The sequence below is a fragment of the Harmonia axyridis genome, chromosome 5, assembly GCF_914767665.1.
Source record: "Harmonia axyridis chromosome 5, icHarAxyr1.1, whole genome shotgun sequence".
NCBI classification, from domain to species: Eukaryota; Metazoa; Arthropoda; class Insecta; order Coleoptera; family Coccinellidae; genus Harmonia; species Harmonia axyridis.
The window spans coordinates 41,850,389-41,871,682 of record NC_059505.1 but is presented as its reverse complement, the minus strand read 5'-3'; the positions used below and the strand labels follow the sequence as shown (position 1 = coordinate 41,871,682).

The following is a 21,294-nucleotide window of genomic DNA, read 5'->3' as shown; positions in this document are numbered from 1 at the left end:
TAAGAATGATTCTAGCAGAAGAAGACTGCAGATTCTGCTCTTTCTCATACCTGGAAAAGCAGAAATTCGAATGGGTCCATCTGCGATCCGAACTGAGTCACCAAACTTCATTAAATTGAGATAAGAATTGTGAAGGTTGAGGCTGTTACAAGGTTTGCGGACACCCAGACAGACCTACACGAAACCAAAGTTCAGATTGGTTTAAAAAACACAAACCGCAGAAGAGCCTTAACTTCTTATCCAATTATGAAGAAACTCCGTATGAGAAAGCTTTGCTCAAAGTGGAACAACGCATCGTCGATTCCAAACACTGTTTGGAGCTGTTCTAGCGAAATAAACAGAATTTTTGCGTCGATATTTGACAGTGGATGACACACGGATTCATCATTACAGTCCTCAGTCAAATAGAGTATCAGCTGAGTGAAAAATAATCGGTGAAAACTGTCCAAAAGGTGCAAAACAATAGCTGGCAAGATTATGGCATCCGTATTTTCGGAAGTACTCAGTATATTGTTCATTTACTACCTTGACCAAGGTAAAACCATCAACAGCGAACATTACGTAACGTTATTAGATCGATTAAGCGCAGAAACTAAAACAAAAAGTGAGAAACAAAAATTCTTTTTCAACAAGACAATGCTCCATGTCACAAATCGATGGAAACCATGATCAAATTGAACGAATTGAGCTTCCAACTGCTTGATCACCCAGCTCATTTTCCAGATCTGACCCCCAGTGATAATGAAAGTGGCTTTTTCCAAATCTAAAAAGAATGCTCAGGGAAAGAAATTTGGTTCTAATGAAAAAATGATTGCCTATTGCGGAATAAAGACTAATCTTTCCACAGAAAAAAATATTGAAAAGTTAGAGGACCATGTTGACGAATAAAATCGAATTTATGATAAAAATATTATTAATTATTATTTAGCGAAGTGTTACCTTATCCAATGTGTTTAAAATATTTCTTACCATTCACTTCTGATGTTAGAACCGCATCTACACCTCCACTACCCTCAGGAATTCCATAATCCTTCACAGACCTAGGACTATTTCTCGTGAAGTTCAGACCATCATATTCCCAATAAACATCACCAGTAAAAAGTATCACATTTCCATCTCCCTTCTGGTAGGCAGCGTCGATTTTTCTTATAGTCCCAGGAAGATTAGGATATATTTGCCTGAGTGGCACTGGATTATTCGGAAGCGACTGATTATGATCTTGAAGACGCCAAATGTACTGAAACAATATCCGAAAAACACCAACAATGCTTTTTTTAGTCTGTTGTCTTGAATCTACTCACTTCATCCTTGAATATAAAGATTTTCCCACATATTTTGGCGACAGCATCAAATTTCACTTGGCAAATATCCGGTTTTGACTTCAATCTGTAAATATTATCGAATTGGTGAATGCGAAATTACTTTTTGTTGTGTTTCGCATTCACCATTTCAACTGAACTTACTTGCGGCCTTTCCAAATGGGAGGTTTTTTGGTTGATGGTGTGGTAGTTGTTGATTCTTGGGTAGTTCTTTTCTGAGTAAAATTCGGAATCGGTATGAATTTTGGCGACCTTGGAGTGGTGTTCGTTGGAGGTGTTGAGTTTGTTGGTCTTGTTGTCGTCTGAGGTTTAGTCGTTGTTGCTTTTGTGGTTTCGACAATTGGCCTTTGGACTGGAATATGATGTTACTATACAGGGTGTTCCTAAATTGAACGTACAAACGAAAAGGGGAGATTCCTTAAGTGAGTTTAAGAAAAAAAAGTCCCATAAACATGGGGTCGCAAACGTTTCGTTTTCGAGATACAGATTGTTGAAGTTTGAATTTTTTTCAAGTTTTTTTCTCATAGTATCTACACTTCACAAGATATACAACTGAAATTTGGCATAGATATTACATTTGAGAGTTTCCACCACGTGACATGGCAATTTCGATAGAAGATCTACAGGGTGATATTTTTTCTGGAACACTGCCACCTGTTCTTCTGCAGAACTTTTTTTTGGTGAGCAACTGTTAATTTGAAAAAATGTAAAAAGAAGCTTTGTTCTTATACTAAACTTTTCGGTCTCTTGTAGTTTTGTCGTACCTACCAACGATTTCGAGAAAAAAAAATTTGAACGATTCTCTCGAAATCCTCGTGAAAATCCAAATTATGATGGGAAGGCCACTTTGTAAGCTGTGGTGAATGAATTCAGTGTCAGTTTTTATGGAAATTTTCCTGATCTGTAGCGATGATTCATGAAGATTCGATAAACTCGTATAATCAACACAAAAAATGTATTACAACAAGAAACGTAAAAAATTCAAAACTTCAACACTCTGTATCTCGAAAACAAAACGTTTGCGACCCCATGTTTATGGGACTTTTTTTTCTTAAACTCACTTGAGGAATCTCCCCTTTTCGTTTGTACGTTCGATTTAGGAACACCCTGTATGGTCTACTATTTGGATGAAATTCGCTCAAACTTACTATACAATTTGTACATGGCGTAAATATCGTCTTGGCTGAGTCGAATGTTTTCGTCACTTTCTTTGTAGTAGGCGAACATTATAGATCTTTCATCTGTTGAATGTCCCAACCCTAGAGAATGACCTAATTCGTGTAACGCTACAGAGAAGAAGTCAGTGCCTGGAAAAAATTGATTCAAATAGTCGATTTGATTCATTGGTCAATTTGAAGGCTCATTCATGCGCCAATGGAATAATTGAGATTAAGATTTAATTGAGGAGGTTCCATTTCACAGCGACCCAATGGTCTATTGTGCCTCCATCAGAGCTATTCTCTCCATAACTTGATTAACAGCTCGCCTTCCAGTTCCAGAGTTCTAATGAACTCCAATATTTGGGATGGCTCCAAGGAGGCCACTTCTAACGGGTATTTTTTGTCGAGGTATATAACTTTAAGTTGGCATTACTGTTTAAGATGGCGACCGATTTAACAGCTGTCAAGTGATTTATTCTCAGTTTGGTTTGGCAATTCATCATGAATAGACTCACGCCTGAACAACGCTTGCAAATAGTGTAATTTTATTTCAAAAATAATGGTTCTGTGCGGAATACGTATCGCGCACTACGTCCATTTTATTTTGTTTAGCGATGAAGTGCACTTCTGGTTGAATGGCTACGTCAACTAACAAAACTGCCGCATTTGGAGTGAAGCTAATCCTCAAATGTATGTCGAAACACCGTTACATCCAGAAAAACTGACTGTTTGGTGCGCTTTATGGGCTGGTAGAATCATTGGTCCGTACTCCTTTAAAAACGATGATGGCCAGAACGTTACAGTCAATGGTGATCGGTATAGAGTCATGATTACTAACTTTTTCATTCCTGAATTGAACAACCATGATGTCCAGGAGCTGTGGTTCCAACAAGACGGTGCTACAAGGCACACAGCTCGTGCCACGATCGATTTATTGAAAGACACGTTTGATGACCGCCTAATTTCACGTTTTGGACCTGTGAATGGGCCTCCAAGATCTTGTGATTTAACACCGCTAGACTACTTTCTGTGGGGCAATGTAAAGTCATTTGTCTATGCGGATAAGCCACAAACCCTTGACCATTTGGAAGACAACATTCGCCGTGTTATTGCCGATATACGGCCACAAATGTTGGAGAAAGTCATCGAAAATTGGACTACATCCGAGCCAGCCGTGGCGGTCATATGCCAGAAATCATATTCAAAATGTAATGCCACAAGATTATCTTGCGGATAAATAAAATTCATGTCAATCGAATAATCCATCGTTGTTTTATTGCCATTTAAAGTTCTATAGTTCTAAAAAAAACACCCTTAGATAATAAATACATCCAGAGAAAGACACTTGAAGCTGTAGATAAAAATGAAAATTTCGTCTTACCGCCATATGATATTTGATTGGGTGTGCTTTTAACCCATTTCTCATCAGCGTCGAAATGAATGTGCCCAGCTAAAGATGAACCAGGTAATGGAAAAAAGGCATGAGCCAATACATATCCACGACCATCAAAAGGGAATCTGAAAAACTAGCTTTAGAGCACAAGACTTAACCACTATTATAGTTGGTTTCTGAATATTTCATCTGAATTATAGAGTTTTCCAATAAGAGGTTTCATTCTCAATAGCCTCCATCTGGACAGCTGTCACTTTTGAAACTGTCATCTTTTGGCATTTGACAAGTACAAACTACGCCATTACAAAAAAATGGTACGATACTCGCTTCAACAACGCATTGAAATGATTAAAATTCACTAGAGAATTGGTGAAAATTTTGCACTCACAGCTATTAAAACTGAAGAATTTTGAGCAGCTGGGACAATTAGTGATGTGAAGAACCGAAACCGTTTGAGCCCCTCAAGAACAACTGAGAATATTGCTGCTGTAGGCTGAAACGTTGACAAAAACCTATATTTTTCGATTTCTCGTTGATCTTGGGAATTAGGAATATCACAAACGACATAAAACCGTATTTGCATAAAGACTGAGTTTTATTAAATGTTTGTAGGTACTATTGTTGATTTTAGGAATATTTTATTGCTCTTGGTTTCTCGGTTGAAAATTGTTACTTCAAAAATTTCCACGTTATGGAACTTTACTAAGCATGAGGACTGCATAATCTTTCAAAGACTTACCCATCATAATGATCACCTTGGTTGAACGAAACTATGATGTCAGCATCTTCAGTTGATTTTCTTCTAAATTTCAGGTTACCATAATCTCCCCAAGTCTTTAAGGCTTTATTAATGAGGGCATCCACTGTTTTTGAACCAAGTTTCGTAGGCCAATTTTTCACACTGGAATTTTTTTTTGTGTTTTAGTAAAAGTTCCCCCAAGATATTTAAGTCAAGACAGTTTATTCATGAAAATTTATATACGGCCTACTTGACTGATTTTATGAAGTAACACATAATACAGTTCAACTGGAAACTAAATTTGATGCTTTCAAAAAAAAAAATATTTGGAGGAAGAGCGTCTTGTGATTGCAATTAGGTGGGAGAGAATCCTTAGATAATTTTAGGAAAAAAAGTCCTATGAACGTACGCTTGCAAACGCTTTGGTTTCGAAATACATGGTGTTGAAATTTGATTTTTTTTTTTAGTTTTTTTCTCATAGTACCTTCTCTTTCCAAAATATTAAACTCAAATTTGGCATAGATATTTCAATTTGAAGTTTCCATCTCGTGATATGCAAATTTTGAATGCAAATCTACAGGGTGGTATTTTTTCTGGAACAGTGCTCGCTTCTTTCCTCCAGAACTTTTTTTGAAAGAAACTTTGGTCCAGTACTACACTTTTTGGTTTTTATAGTTACGAGAAATAAATTTCAAACAATTTTCTAGTTCTCCTCGGGAAAATACAATTTATTATGGAGATCCAGTTAGTAAGCTGATATGAATAAATTAATCATAAATTTTGGTACTTATTCACTCAATCTTCATCGCAAATTAATAAAAATTCGATAAACTGGTATAATCATCACAAAAAGAAGGATACAAGGACCACCCTGTATATCGAAATCAAAGCGTTTACGGGCAATTGTTTTCCATTTTATACCTCAAATTCAGGAACACCCTGTATATACTTACTGGTAGGTAATATGTCTTTTATTCCATCCTTTTACTAAAATATATCTCTTGTGTCTTTTTCCATTCAGAACATCAGCATTGCCGCATCTAGGTGTAGACATCAGCTGTAATTCACTTGAAATTAACCAAAAACCAAATAGATAAATTTAGACAAATTTTCCTGTTTCATCAGGTGGTGAAAGTTATCAAAATGATATTGCGTAAATTCTGACTTCAGGAAATTACCGAACAATATCATTGTTGTCACTTTATTGCACCACGAAATGTAAGAGATATATTAGAAATATGTTTACAAAATATGACTTGAATTTTGATGCAAATCGAGAAACTTTAAAATCTTTTTAATCAAGCGAAAAAATATTATTTTTCATACCTTCATAGTAGCATCATCCAATCTACCTGTTTCTTTGAGTGCTCCAAATCTTTGTACAGTTTTTATAGTTTCACTAAGCTCTTCTCTGTTTGTATAACTAGAAAAATTTCCCTTGTCCTCTTTGAGGTATCCATATTGTTTCATAAAATTCAACTGTAAAAAAGACGATTAATGAATTATGAATACAATATTATGAAAAACGACAACTCTTAATTCAATTCTATGACTTTTAAATCAAATCTCATGCAGATAATCATTATAGTTTTCGTGAAAAGCTTTAGACAACGAACGAATGGAGTTTTTTACCTAAAAATTCAAGAGAAAGAATAGACTTGAAAGAATTTGATCCTAGAATAATTGAGATTCAAAAAGAAAAGACAATATTGGAAAAAGCAGTGAATAAGTAGGCATAAAAAAAATTGAAAAAGATAAATGAAACAACACTTACAGCGTTTTCGTAGCGTAGAATGGCTTTTCTTTGCACTGGTAAGCTCCAGCAGATATGAATCACACACAAAAAATAGAATAACAACATTTTACTTGTTCTCTTGTAGCGAATGGAAAGAAGTTTAGATACAAGTGGAGTTATGGTTTATATGATGTAATTGGTGTAGAACCCAAAATTATTTCGGTAATTCAAAAGATAAAGGGAATCGCCCATTGAGAAATATAACTAAGGTGCGCATTTTTGCGCGCTCGTTCCTCTCCTCCTTTTCGACACAATATTTATTATTTTTTGGAATTCCAACCGCATAAATTGCACGTTTCCTGCAGGATAGAAACCTATCTATGTGACAAATATCTTATATTATTAATAAGTATATAATGGCGGATGCGCTTTGATATAGCTCATCCACCAGAGTTTAATATATATATAGGGTGTTTTTTTCCGAGGTATATAACTTTAAGTTGGCATTACTGTTCAAGATGGTGACCGATTTAGCAGCTGTCAAGTGATTTATTCTCAGTTTGGTTTGGCAATTCATCATGAATAGACTCACGCCTGAACAACGCTTGCAAATAGTGCAATTTTATTTCGAAAATAATGGTTCTGTGCGGAATACGTATCGCGCACTACGTCCATTTGATGGTGCGCACTTCTGGTTGAATGGCTACGTCAACAAACAAAACTGCCACATTTGGAGTGAAGCTAATCCTCAAGTGTATGTCGAATCACCGTTACATCCAGAAAAACTGACTGTTTGGTGCGCTTTAAGGGCTGGTGGAATCATTGGTCCGTACTTCTTCAAAAACGATGATGACCAGAACGTTACAGTCAATGGTGATCGGTATAGAGCCATGATTACTAACTTTTTCATTCCTGAATTGAACAACCATGATGTCAGGGAGCTGTGGTTCCAACAAGACGGCGCAACATGTCACACAGCTCGTGCCACAATCGATTTATTGAAAGACACGTTTGGTGACCACCTAATTTCACGTTTTGGACCTGAGAATTGGCCTCCAAGATCTTGTGATTTAACACCGCTAGACTACTTTCTCAAAGTTTTTTTCTGATCGAACTATGAGTAAAATAATAAAATCAAAAAATAAAAAGCAGATTAACTCTGATTCATTTAACTCGAGCAGTTATTTAGTCATTTATTCCCAAAAAGTTCAATGAATTTAACTTTTTAAAAAAAAATTTTTCGTCAATATTTAATCTAACAGTTCAAATTTCACGAATACTGGAACTTTAATAAAAGCGATTTTCCAATTTCTCACAAATACACCAATAATATCAAACACATCAACAATTCCAACTTTTATTCGAACAATATAATAAATAAAAAACACTTAATGTTATCACCAATGAATCAGTCTAATATTTTCAGGGACATCCAAGCCATTCTCTCGTTGAAGACCTGGGAGAATCACTCGTTATACCATCCCTGTTGTTTAATATCCAATACAGGTCATCTTTGAAGAAATACGTTTTACCTAAAAAAAATAAATTTTCATGTTTCGCGAAAAATAATTTCTTCTTAAAATTTGATTACTTACCATCTTTCCACGATAAAGCTGCGTCGATGTTACTTGGGATACCACCCCATTTCTCTATGGGTTGGGGATAACCAGGGTCTATTGTTTTACTTGTTTCATTGAACCTCCAAAATCTATCACCTTTGTACAAGTAGGTTTTACCTTTAGAAAGTGAAAAAAGTTTCGATAAATTAGAAATAAAAAGTTTTCAAATCTTTTTGAATTGCCCGCTATCTGTGCAGCCGTCACTTTTGAAGCTGTCAAATTTTGACATTTGACAAGTAAAAACTATGCCATTACCAAAAATGGAACGATACATTCTTCAACAACGCATTGAAATTGTTCAAATTCACTATAAAAATAGTGAAAATTCTGCAGTCAATGTCTAAATAAAAACAACTCACCGTTCCTATCCCATGTTTGTATTGCATCTATCCCACCTATTCCCTGAGGAATACCATAATCCATCAAGGACCTGGGACTGTTTTCAATAAAATTGGTCCCGTCGTATACCCAATAAAGATCACCTGTAAAAAGTATCATGTTCCCATCTGATCTCTGATAAGCAGCGTCAATTTTTTTTATATTCTCTGGAAGATATTGGAACATGTGTCTCATCAGGACCGGATATCCTGAGACTCTTCTGTTGAGATCTTGAAGACGCCAGATATACTGAAACAACATGTCTTCAAGTATTTGAAAAACACGAGAAATTTTCGTAACGGAAATATCAAATGATGGATTACATTCAAAATAGTTCATATAACTAGTACCTAGGAAAAAGAATAGAATATAATAGGACAAACGAGTTTAGGATAGATAAACTGTGAAGAGGATTGTTCAGGACAGGGGAATAGGACAGTAGAATAGGAGAGTAGAATGGAATAGGACAAGAGAAAAGGAAAGGACAAGATTAAAAGGGTAGGTTGAGAAAATAGAATAGGACAAGAGAATAAGATAGGGCAAAAGAATAGTATAGGAAAGGCAGTTTAGACTGGGACAGTTTCAGACAGGATATTTTAGAACAGGACAATATGATAAGAGAAGAAAGTATATCATAGGAAGATAGTTTGGGACTTGAGAGAAGTATGAAACATGATAGGATAGAACAGGAATAGCGTTTTATTCGTTTTTGGGAATAGGACAGTAGAATAGGATAGGACAAGAAAAAAAGGATAGGACAAGATAATAGGATATAATAATAAAATAGGATAGAATAAGAAAAAAAATAGAACAAGAGAATAAGATAGGGCAAAAGAATAGTATAGGATGGGCAGTTCAGACTGGGACAGTTTCGGACAGGAAATTTTAGAACAGGACAATATGATAAGACAAGAAAGTATATCATAGGAAGATAGTTTAGGACTTGAGACAGGTTTGGAATATGATAGGATAGGACAGGAATAGCGTTTTATTCGTTTTTAGGAATAGGACACTAGAATAGAATAGGACAAGATAATAGGATAGGATTGAGTACTTTGGGATAAGACAGATAGTACAGGCTAGTTTAGCATAGGATAATGGTATCGGCCAAGAGAATAGGATAGGATTGGACACTTGAGAATAAGACAGTATAGTTCAGAACAGGACAATAGAAAAAGACCGAAAAATAGGATGGGAAAAGAGAATAGGATAGGACAAGACAATATGATAGAATTGGACACTTTAGGGGTTCCGGACGGGATAGTTTAGAATAGGACAATAGGATCGGACACAAGAATAGGATAGGATTGGACACTTCGGGTAAGGGAAGTTGAGAATAGGACAGTTTTGGACAGGACAGTTGAGGACAGGATAATAGGATAGGGCAGAAATAGGATACAACAAGACAGAATATGATAGTTTAGGACAAGAAAAAATATGAATATTGCACAACTTACTTCATCTTTAAATATGAAGATTTCCCCTCGTAGATTTGCCACAGCATCGAATTTCCCCTGGCAGATATTGGGTTCCGGTGGAGGTGTTGAACTCTGCGAACCTATTGGATACCACGAGGGAGAATATGGTCTCCTATTAACCGTAGCTGAACTTTCATGACTAGTCGTACCTCTACCGGTACTACCGTATCTAAAAATTTCGTTGTATATAAATGGTGGATACGACAACATCCAAAATTATTAATTTTAAGAGCATTCGCCAAAAATTCACCTCGAGTTGGATGTTGATGTACCAAAACTACTTGTGTGATCCCTGCGGCTTGGTGGTGTTATAGTGTGCCATCTACTAGCACTTGTTTCTTTAGTAATCCATTCCCTTCTAGTACTTGTGGTTGGATAAAATGTTGAGGGAGTTGGAGTAGTATAGGTTGTTCTTCTGGTATATGTGGTACTTCTGGTTCTAGTTGTTGGATAGCGAGTTGATGGTGTCATCGAGTTTGTATAGGTTGGTCTGTTAGGTGGCGCACGAGTGGAAACTGTGGGTTCCGTTGTCCTCCAACTATATGTGCGCTTATTTTCTGTATACAGTCTAGTTGTTTCTCTTTGTGTAGTCCTTGTTGCAGGTTCGCGAGGTCTGGTTCTTGTGGTTGGAGATCTAGTGTTTGGTGGTTTGGTCCTCCTGGTTGATTCAGTGGTAGGCTCCTGAATTGATCTAAGAACTAGGATAGGGATGGTCAGCCCTGCATTTGGATGATGGTGTTGGATTTGTACTTACTATACAATTGATACATAGCCATCAAATCGTCTTGGCCAAGTTGAACGGAGGTTCCGTCAGTGCCTTTGTAGTAGGGAAACATTATAGAGTTTTCATCTGTCGAATGTGCCAAACCAAGGGAATGTCCTAATTCGTGTAAAGCTACAGAGTAGAAGTCAGTACCTGGAAATAAATTGATAGTGTGTTTTCGACAGATTCCACAGTAAAAACTTCATCTTAATATGTGTATATCATCATTATGTTGACTTTATGATGCACATCTGCACTATCCCTTAGATATTTCCCTAGACATCTATAGGACAAACCTGTTCTATCTGGTTACTAGACTTGGGATTAAAGAGAAGATGTAGCCGTTTCTTAAGCCACTGGCATTTGAAATTTGCACAACTAATAAGCTGGTTCTAATTCCTTACGAAGCGATAGAAAAGGATTTATTGGAAGATGTCAGATGTGTCAATGTGGTAGATGATGATCTTCTCGACAATTGTTAAGATTTAAGATTTGATTAAGAAGGTTCCGTTTTACTGAGACCTAATGGTTTATTGTGCCTCCCATCAGAGCTATTCTCTCTATAACGTGATCTACAGCTAGCCTTCCAGAATTCTAATGAACTCCAATATCTGGGACTGCCTCAAAGAGGCTAATTCCTCACTTCTACAAGTTTCGTGTCCAGAGCAGGTTTTGCGTTGGCTAGCAATGGCGAGGAATTCTGTCACCAAATGATCCGGAGTTTCTTCCTCCTCCCCATAGAATCTGCACTCGTCATTTTCTGTAAGACCCATTCTCATGAGGGGTTTCCTAAATGTATAAGTAAAGAATCCAGTGAGGTCTTGTATCTCGAAGAGCCAAAGTTTCGAAGAAACTTTTTGGAGTTATCCAAACCAGGAAGATTCTAGCAAAGTATTCTTCTTTCGGTTTCTTCCTTCTCCTGAAACTCTTTCTTATAGGTACATTTGTTTACGCCACAGAAAGGTTCTGGGCTGATGAAAGGAGTTTATGCTCCTTTTCTGGCAAGTTGTTAGCCTCTTAAATTCCCGAGTGGCCGGGAACCCAGATTGAAAAGACCTTGTTATTCTTGACAGTTGTTGATTTGGTTATATAGCTGACGACCAAACTGGTCATTGACCATACTCTTTGCGTCAATAAAACCATTCATTTATATGGTACTCGAATACAATTTAACTGGTTGAAGGCGTGTGCAAGACTTGAGTTGAATGACGAAACCACTCATCTGCTACTTACCACTTTCCAAAAACTCCTGGGGTTTGGCTTCAACCCAATCTTCATCAAGATCGAAATGAATGTCCCCAGCTATATCTGATCCAGGATTTGGAAAAAAGGCATGTGCCAAGACATACCCAGGTCCATCGAAAGGGAACCTGTAAACCCATGTTCTATATGAATATATACATAATTTGAAGTCTTAAGGCTAATCTGAAATTACCAACCACGTAGTAAGTTATCAGTAAGATATAATATATCATCAAGCACAGGGAAGATCACAATATGGTTGTGTATCCATTCAATTTCACATACTTGATGATCTAGAATCTGGATGAGTCTCAAAAAGACGCGAATTTTGAACGAATCGAACTTACATATCGTTATGGTAACCTCTAGCAAACGAAACTATAATATCAGCATCTGGGGTTGGTTTTCTTGTGAATTCCAGTCTACCATAATCTCCCCAAGTTTTTAAGGCTTTACCAATCAGTCTTGCAACTGCCTCTTCTCCTAGTTTATACGGCCAGTTGGCTACACTGGAATTTTTTGTGTGTTAACGAGTGAAAGTAGTTTCCAAATTGATTTTTCTCCAAAAAAAAAGGTACTTACTGGTAGGTAAGATGTCTTTTGTTCCATCCATTGGCTAATACGAATCTCTTGGATCTTTTTCCATGTAGAACATCAGGGTTACCACATCTAGGTGACGACATGAGCTAAAATCAAATTCCATCCAAAATGAACCGCAAGAGGTGAGAATTTATTTCACTTTATTGGAAAAAACCTGTCTGAAGGAAATGACTAAACAAATAACATTAACGTTACCATATTCCACCACGAAATTTATGATGAATAAGATATTGTGGTTTTTATCATCAAATGCACAATCATTCATAAGTTGATAGGATAAAATGATGATACACCTGATGATTCTACTCTAAAAAACCAATTGCAACAAATGTCATGAATTACAAGAGAGGAGTTATTCATTCTTTTGAGAAATTTTGTCGAGAATAACTTTTGAGTTGAAAATTCCAACAATTTTGAAGCTTAGTCAAAAATAGAAATGGTGTTTTTCAGGAATACTATCGATATACGTAGTCTAGGGTCAGAAGAAAGTATCTTGGTTATATTGAAGTATACTCTGTGTCCGCAAAGTATGGAACAAATTCATTTTTAGCTAAACAGACCATTTTAAGAAATAATCCTTAAACACGTAAATTTTTTATTTTAATTTACCGTATTTTGAAATAATAATCTAATATACAGGGGAATTACTTTCGAGTATTGACGTCACCGTCATTTTTTTTAAATGGAACACCCCCATTTTGTCTCAATTTTCCGATTACTCTAGCTGAGCTGATTCCAAAAATGTATCACATGTTGATTCCAATTGGTACAGGGTGGACAAAAATACAATAATTTTGTGTGTGCTCATAAAGTAACGCGTAACATTCTTTATTCGTTAAATTAACAATATGATCAATAATACTTATTGTCTAAAGGCAATTGCTTTGAATGTAACACCCTGTAGTTTGTTAAATTTTTAGATTAATAAAAATGTATAAAAATAAGAAATAATTTCTTTCATATTCTGTTTGCTAGACCACAAGTACCAAACATGTTTGGAAACAGCTCATTTTTATTAATCTAAAAATGTAACAAACTACAGGGTGTTACATTCAAACCAATTGCCGCTAGACAATAAGTATTTTTGAAACTATTGTTAATTTAACTAATGAAGAATGTCACGCGTTACTTTATGAGCACACACAAAACTATTGTATTTTTGTCCACCCTGTACCAATTGGAATCAACATGTGATACATTTTTGGAATCAGTTCAGCTAGAGTAAGCGGAAAATTGAGACAAAATGTGGGTGTTCCATTTAAATAAAATGAAGGTGACGTCATTACTCGAAAGTAATTCACCCTGTATATTAGATTATCATTTTAAAATACGGTAAATTAAAAAAAAATTCACGTGTTTTAGGATTATTTCTCAAAATGGTCTGTTTAGCTAAAAAAGAATTTGTTCTTTACTTCACGGACACAGTGTATAGTTCTGCGGTCTCCAAAGGCGCATGTATGTACGAGCGCTCAAAAAATTCTGACTTAACGTCAGTGCTTCCTCGATTATTTAAATAGCAATAAAATACCTGAAGTAACCTTCAATACTATTTTAGTGACCGACTACTGATACTTTTCAGAAATATCTTTGGCGGCTCTGCTTTTTCATCTATTTCACCATACGAAAAGAATTTTCACATACCTTTAAAGTGGCATTATCCAATCTACCAGTTTCTTTGAGTGCCCCAAATCTTTGTACGGTTTTTATAGCTTCACTGAGCCCATCTTCAGTGTACAAAGCAGCAGAATTCTCCTTGTCCGCTTTCAGATATCCATATTGTTTCATAAAATCCAGCTGTGAAAAAAATCGACGAGGAAGTCAGTTTAGTGCATACGTTGTATGTCATTGTTTGGCGATTTTTCTTCAACCGATACAATTTCTGGTCATTGTTTTCATTATCTATTACCATTGTGCGTATAACGTTTTTTTTTATTTATAGTAGTTGCGTTGCATTCTCGAAGCAATTTTTGAGAATATTGATTGAGAATAAATTAAATAATCTATTGGAATTGTTAAAAATGTTCTTACCTACCCCAATGAAAATATGTCTTAAAATAAAATTAATTAGGGAAAAATCTGCATTCTCTGTCACCTTCACCTGAAAAGTTGGCGAGTTTATTTTAAGCTGTGCTTAAGAAGAACATGCTTTTGTGAGAGTGTAAGAGAAGAGAAAGAGATATAAGCTGGAAGAAGGAAAGTTAGTACAGTGATTTCAGGAAGAATTCATCCCGATAGTCGAAGAAATGGATATGAAATATTTTACTCAATTATTGAAAAATTAATCATCTGATAGAACTGAAATTCAGAAAATCAGTTGCAAAAGAGTGTAACGAATATACATATGAAATTTCGTGAATATTGGATAATTGGAAGATATATATTTATTTGTGAAATGATGAACAATTCTTAAAACTTCTACAAAAAAAATATCAAGTGTTTTCATCTGATAATTGATTTGTTTTGAATTTGGTATGATTATTTGCAACCAGAATCGAATATATGCCAAAAAATACAAGAGCAGAACTTTTGAGGGGTTTCTAGTTTATGGAAAAACTATGCAGCATCTATTTTGTAAAAATTTGCAAATTTCCATGAAAAGGTCGATTTCATCGAGAATGAACAAATTCCAATGTAGAATGTACTTCTTTTGTTTTTATTGGCTGATATATAGGGTGATCCTAAATTGGAGGTAGGTACAGAGGAAAATGATAATTAAAAAAAGTCCGATAAACATCGCTTTGTTTTCGAGATACAGGGTGTTTCTTGTAGTCCTACTTTTTTGTGATGACTATACCAGTTTATTGTATCTTCATTAATCTTTGCTACAGATTGGGTAAAAAAGTACCAAAAAATTATATTCAATTTGTTCATCACAGTTTACTTTTACTAACTGGATTTTTGAAATAATTTGGATATTCCTGAGGATAACTAGAGATTTCTTCGGAATTTTTTTCTCGAAATCGGTAGCTCATACCACAAAACTACAAGACACCAAAAAGTGTAGTACTGGACTAGAGTGTCTTTCAACATTTTTCTAGACTACCGAAAAAGTTCTGGAGGAAAGAAGCGAGCATTACCCTGTAGATTTGCATTCAAAATTAGCATATCACATGATGAAAACTCTAAATTGGAATATCTATGCCAAATTTAAGTTGAATATCTTGTGAAGCGAAAGTGGTTTGAGAAAAAAAAATTAAACTCTAACACCCTGTATCTCTAAAACAAAACAGTTGCAGGCTCATGTTCATAGGGTTTTTTTCTTAAAATGATCCGAGGAATCTGTCATTTTCATTTGTACCTCCAATTCAGGAAATAATAAAACATAACTTTAAATTCGCAGTGTTTTTTTCTCGAACAATTCCAAACTCATCGTCAAAAATAAAGACCCGAAAATCAAAAATAACCTAAAATTTGAGAACACGTACGAGACAAACAAATACACGAGGAAAAAAAGAAACCATAGACAAGGCGCTCCAGAAATACTAAAGATACAAGAACGCATAAAAAAAGAAAAAAAATTAAAAGCAAACCAAAAGCGGGAAATTCAAAGACAAAACTTACAGCACTTTTTGGAGGAGGCCCAACAGTCCTCTCAACTGGTAAACACCAGCTAACCTGAACAACCAGCAACACAACGTGAAATTTCATAATTGTCGACTAACGGTAAAAAAAAAATTAAATTCTGCTATGGGCCCGATGGTGTGTGTATTCGTTTGTGGCTGTTTGCAAACTGACATGGGTCCTCGTGTGTGTAAACTGTAAAGGAATGGCTGAGCAGGCGGATTTACCTAAGATCTCTCCATTCCTGATTCCGGTAATTCGAAAAGATAAAAGAAATAAATGAATCACCACCGGTTGAGAAATGCAACTTTATTATCATTTCATTTTTTCCGTTCGTTCGAAGGATGATGATTGGATGAAATTGTGTCTTCGACTTCTTGGAAACGCCGTGAGGTTGCCCCAATCGATGATTGGGAATTGGGAATCTCCGTGCTGGAGATGTTGCCTTAATTATTTGTGGTACGGAGGTTGGACTCGCTTTGTGGTATCTGATTTGGATGATGAACTGTAATTTTGTTCCAAGTTTGCTGACCCTTCGGTTTTACCTTCGGGGTTTGTCAGATCTGTGTTTATTTCCTTTTTTGGCTCATTATCTTCAATAACAAAGCTGAATTGTTCAATAACCTCCTCCCTCCTGAAAATTTCACGTTTTCAAAAGAGGGGGATCCAAAAATTGGCCAAAAAAAAATTTCAAATAAATGCTCGTTCATCAGAAATGAAATTCTATGGTTTTGACGACATCAATCTACTGAAATTTGGCTTGAAATTTCATTTGAATCTGGCGAAGCGATAAGTTGAAATTGTTATTTTATATCTCCACACAAAATCTCAAGCTGCTCAATGAAATATTGAGTTTTTCCTGTATTTTTCTTGAATTTCCTTCAGTTTTATTATTCTATCAAAAGTAAATTATACAAGAAGCTTGACATTGTTAGTTTACATATAAATGTAAAATTCCATCTCTGTTCGAGGAACGATAAACCATGAAACAAAAAAAAAACCATCACGTATTCTAGGAAAGTTATTGAAGTAAAAACTTATTAATGCAATGATTTAAAACCTGGAAAAACACTGGAAAAAGTTTAGCAAGTAAACCTCATACAAAATTTACCATATCAATTATTCATCACTCGTTTTATACTAACTGGTGTTTTTTTTCGAGGTGTATAACTTTAAGTTGGCATTACTGTTCAAGATGTCTACCGATTTAACAGCTGTCAAGTGATTTATTCTCAGTTTGGTTTGGCAATTCATCATGAATAGACTCACGCCTGAACAACGCTTGCAAATAGTGCAATTTTATTTCGAAAATAATGGTTCTGTGCGGAATACATATCGCACACTACGTCCATTTTATTTTGTTTAGCGATAAAGCGCACTTCTGGTTGTCAACAAACAAAACTGCCACATTTGGAGTGAAGCTAATCCTCAAGTGTATGTCGAAACACCGTTACATCCAGAAAAACTAACTGTTTGGTGCGCTTTATGGGCTGGTGGAATCATTGGTCCGTACTCTTTCAAAAACGATGATGGCCAGAACGTTACAGTCAATGGTGATCGGTATAGAGCCATGATTACTAACTTTTTCATTCCTGAATTGAACAACCATGATGTCCAGGAGCTGTGGTTCCAACAAGACGGCCCAACATGTCGCACAGCTCGTGCCATAATCGATTAATTGAAAGACACGTTTGGTGACCGCCTAATTTCACGTATTGGACCTGTGAATTGGCCTCCAAGATATTGTGATTTAACACCGCTAGACTACTTTCTGTGGGGCTATGTAAAGTCATTGGTCTATGCGGATGAGCCACAAACCCTTGACCATTTGGAAGACAACATTCACCGTGTTATTGCCGATATACGGCCACAAATGTTGGAAAAAGTAATCGAAAATTGGACGTCCAGATTGGACTACATCCGAGCCAGCCGTGGCGGTCATATGCCAGAAATCATATTTAAAATGTAATGCCACAATATTATCTTGCGGATAAATAAAATTCATGTCAATCGAATAATCCATCGTTGTTTTATTGAAATTTAAAGTTCTATAGCTCTAAAAAAAAGCACCCTTTATTTTCGACCCAAAATTCCCAAGTTACATACATTGCGATAAAATACTAGAACCCACCCAGAAAAAAAAAGTACAATATTCCAATCAGTGCTCAAATTGATTTGTATAATCGTTTGAACTAAATTCAATATATCCGGATATCCGGTCAAAATCTATTTCCCAATAAATTTTGGCCACACTGATAAAGATAGGTAGTTATGAAATTTACAATGAAGTCTTTCGATACATCATCATGAGTTTCAAAGTGAATGATAAATAAATGACGTCATTTATTGTGAAGGGTTTTCCAATAAAATGTTTCATTATGAGATTAAAAAAAAACGAGAATATTTAGAAATCAATGGATGTTTATTTCATTGTTAAGAAGAAGGTATGCCAACTCAATCTCAGTTTTTTTTTTTGAGCGACGTACACGGTTTCGATTCTGCACATCACTAACTCGTCCCAACAGCTCAAATTTTTCCTCAGAGAAGGTGTTCAGCAATGACCCCAAAGGGGTTTAGTTAATCGAACTGTGTCTGCAAAATTTCCACCATTTTTGTAGTGAATTTTTAAAATTTAAATGCGTTTTTGAAGCGTTTATCGTTCCATTTTATGTAATGATGTAGTTTTCACTTGTTAATTGTCAAAGATGACAGTTTCAAAAGTGACAACTGCCCAGATAGTCGGCTATTCAAAATAGAACCTCTTATTGGAAAAAAAAGTTTTAACTTTCAAAAAAGACCTTTACTAATAGGTGTTGTTCACTTGAGAATTTCCCCTGAAAATTTTCTTCTGGGCTCAGTGAATAATGAGAAAATGGGATTGTTCAAAGCTTCCGAAAGGATGTTCTGCAGACAATTAGATATGGTAATCAACACCTCTTACTGAGCAACCTTAGAATTATTTAATTACTTATGAAGGCATGGCCTATCAATTGTCTTATAATTCACAATTAAGCTTCGTTTAGATGACAGTTCGATCCATTGTTTTCGCACTTTTTCTATTAGTTGTCTGAAATTATTTGCATTTCGATCCGAACAAGTTAATAAACGATTACAATAGATTCATTGATGGAATCCTGAATTCCATCTAGTTGTAATTCCTTCAAGGCCATCGTTCAGAATGGTCAGTATTTGGATAGATGACCGCATGTATCCATAACTAGCTTTTTCAAAGAATATCTCAGATTTTCAGTATTCCTACTATACAAAAAATCAAAATCTCCAAGATTTTACATAACAAGTTATAATGTGAGCTGCTGTAAATAGCTCGTTTTTCAGTTAAGTAAAGAAAGAGCAGAATATAGGCACTCCAGAATATTGTATATGAATTGAATGACCTATAGGCCTATTTACAGAAGATGAGAGCAAATATTTCTTTAAAGATTATGCACTTCCACATCCTGCTGTGTGTTTAAGCAACAAACGCATTTAGTTTTCTCACAAAACATCTATTTTGTGATAGTATTCATATAGGTTCAATGTTTTAGCCAACCTTTTCAGATTCAATACCAAATTTTGGTAAATTATTTAGAAATCTTTTATAAAAATTCATTCGAAAGAATAACGAATCAAATATGATATTTTAATATTTATAATTCGGTTGTAGAATGGTTAAAAATTCAAAAGCCATCCAAGATTTAAACAAGAACAGATGATAAACCTCATGAACACGTTTATATCCAGCAATATTGATGAAAAAATGTCGAAATACTTATAGAAATCTGCTTTATCGATGTGAGAGGTTGGAAGTATTGACTTAAGGTGGCGCTGTAATGCCGATCCACTTTCGAAGGACCTTACGTTTTACCTGTCGTAGCTCATATTCTCCTGATACACAATTTTGAAATGAAAGGATTGAATTCTATGTGGATGGACTGTCGAAAAGACAGGGTCATCATCAATAAATTCGACAATTTTCCATCGAACTCAATTAAATTCGAAGTATGTACAACCAAATTAACGAATAAATATTTAGGGAGAACTTAACAATTTATAAAATTTTTGATCTGAAATTTTTCTACTCGATGATTTTTTTCAATTAATAGTGATTTTTTTTGGGAATGATTGTGAGGGACTGAAACGCTGATGAGGTGCCACACTACTCCTTTCAATCTTGCGCCACACCGCCAAAATAATAGGATCTCAGAAGAGGCTGTATCGCTACGACTAGGAAGTGAATATGATGCATCTGAGCACCTCTTAAGTTTGTTCCAGACGAAACGATCAACTTGCAAAAATTTTAATTTGTGATATGTTGAAAAGATTTTTAGCCTTTGTAATCAATTGATTATAATTTTAAGGTAGGATAGAAAAAAAATTTGAACTAAATTTCATTCTATTATGGTTTTCAATGATATATGTTTGGATGAACAGCAGAATTTGACCAATTTTGAAATTCTCACTTTCATAAACGTATGTTCTAAAAATCGGTGAAATGTCCATCCAGCTATCTTCCAGACTTTGAAATTTCAATTTATATCAGTTTTTTATCCTCCTACAGTTCAAAACGAAATTTTAGAAAATATTATTCGCAATATCATTAAATTTAAAGTTTTGGTGTTAAAGAATGATTTTTTTTAGAAGTTACAATTCTCTCTAAGAGCAAAGTCCTATTACCGAATGTTTAATGCATAAACTTGCGATATATGCTCTCTGAATGCACTGAACATACTTGGCCAAGGTAAAAAGGCAATGAACCCAGAAATGGATTATCAACGTAAAGTGCCAAGTCAACAGAGTTTTCCATTGAATTATTAATACCAATTTGCGAACGTTGCGATGTTTTTCACTTATGTAATTGAAACTGTAGTCTGGAATAATCCTCATCTTTGATTGTAGGATCTTTCTTCAATCGTTACGTTACTGATTCAGATTTTCAAAATTTTTTTTGGTTGAAAATCACGTTCATGTGTTGAAACAATAGACTATTTCAAACTGTGGAGATTATTGACCTTTTTATTGATTATGGATATACTCCACATCAATATCTTCTAATTGCATGCTTTTCTAAAAAATAAAATGTGTCTCAAAAGTTTCTTTTTTCCTTAAGACAGGTCATTGAAAACTTAGGGCACTTCAAACAACATTGAATTGTAGCCCCAAATAGATTGATTAAGGAGAATGCAACACATCAAAGTAATTTCCACAAATTAAAAAATTAAAATTCAACGAACAAAAATCCCTTTCATAGGTTTCGAAAAACCTGAAAAATAGCCAGATATGATTATTGGATTTTTCTAACGGACAAAT

The 21,294-nt window shown here is 35.1% G+C and overlaps 2 protein-coding genes across 5 annotated transcripts in view; both read right to left on the bottom strand.

Annotated features, from left to right (window-relative positions):
- Positions 1 to 145: 145 nt before the first annotated feature.
- On the bottom strand, positions 146 to 6,662 carry LOC123680940 (matrilysin-like). The gene is made up of 10 exons (XM_045619063.1): positions 6,386 to 6,662; positions 5,938 to 6,090; positions 5,565 to 5,668; positions 4,612 to 4,773; positions 3,861 to 3,997; positions 2,468 to 2,626; positions 1,464 to 1,671; positions 1,302 to 1,386; positions 970 to 1,237; positions 146 to 174 (listed from the first exon to the last, which is right to left on the bottom strand). Exons 1-10 carry the CDS (start codon positions 6,470 to 6,472, stop codon positions 146 to 148), a joined length of 1,392 nt encoding a protein of 463 aa, XP_045475019.1. The 5' UTR covers positions 6,473 to 6,662.
- A 1,027-nt stretch (positions 6,663 to 7,689) lies between these two features.
- LOC123680947 (matrix metalloproteinase-24-like) overlaps positions 7,690 to 21,294 on the bottom strand; it is a 74,956-nt gene continuing 61,351 nt past the window's right edge. For 2 of the 4 annotated variants that reach the window (XM_045619073.1, XM_045619074.1), the window contains exons 4-13: positions 14,068 to 14,220; positions 12,409 to 12,512; positions 12,174 to 12,335; positions 11,818 to 11,954; positions 10,576 to 10,737; positions 10,072 to 10,519; positions 9,801 to 9,990; positions 8,325 to 8,592; positions 7,942 to 8,082; positions 7,690 to 7,878 (exon numbers count right to left, since the gene is read on the bottom strand). In XM_045619073.1, the coding sequence (XP_045475029.1) occupies positions 7,769 to 7,878; positions 7,942 to 8,082; positions 8,325 to 8,592; positions 9,801 to 9,990; positions 10,072 to 10,519; positions 10,576 to 10,737; positions 11,818 to 11,954; positions 12,174 to 12,335; positions 12,409 to 12,512; positions 14,068 to 14,220 (1,875 nt within the window). In that variant the 3' untranslated portion in view covers positions 7,690 to 7,768. Of the gene's footprint in view, positions 7,879 to 7,941; positions 8,083 to 8,324; positions 8,593 to 9,800; positions 9,991 to 10,071; positions 10,520 to 10,575; positions 10,738 to 11,817; positions 11,955 to 12,173; positions 12,336 to 12,408; positions 12,513 to 14,067; positions 14,221 to 14,458; positions 14,604 to 15,987; positions 16,790 to 21,294 lie in introns of those variants that run through there. The other 2 variants (XM_045619072.1, XM_045619075.1) reach the window with 2 other exon arrangements.

What these genes read in the sequence shown, in the direction of transcription:
- LOC123680940 (XM_045619063.1), bottom strand. Translation starts at nt 6,472, where the DNA reads ATGTTGTTATTCTATTTTTTGTGTGTGATTCATATCTGCTGGAGCTTA. An exon ending in CGCCATGTACAAATTGTATA is followed by an intron (nt 1,672 to 2,467) that starts GTAAGTTTGAGC and finishes ATCATATTCCAG; the next exon opens with TCCAAAGGCCAATTGTCGAA. An exon ending in TCTTTATATTCAAGGATGAA is followed by an intron (nt 1,238 to 1,301) that starts GTGAGTAGATTC and finishes ATATTGTTTCAG; the next exon opens with TACATTTGGCGTCTTCAAGA.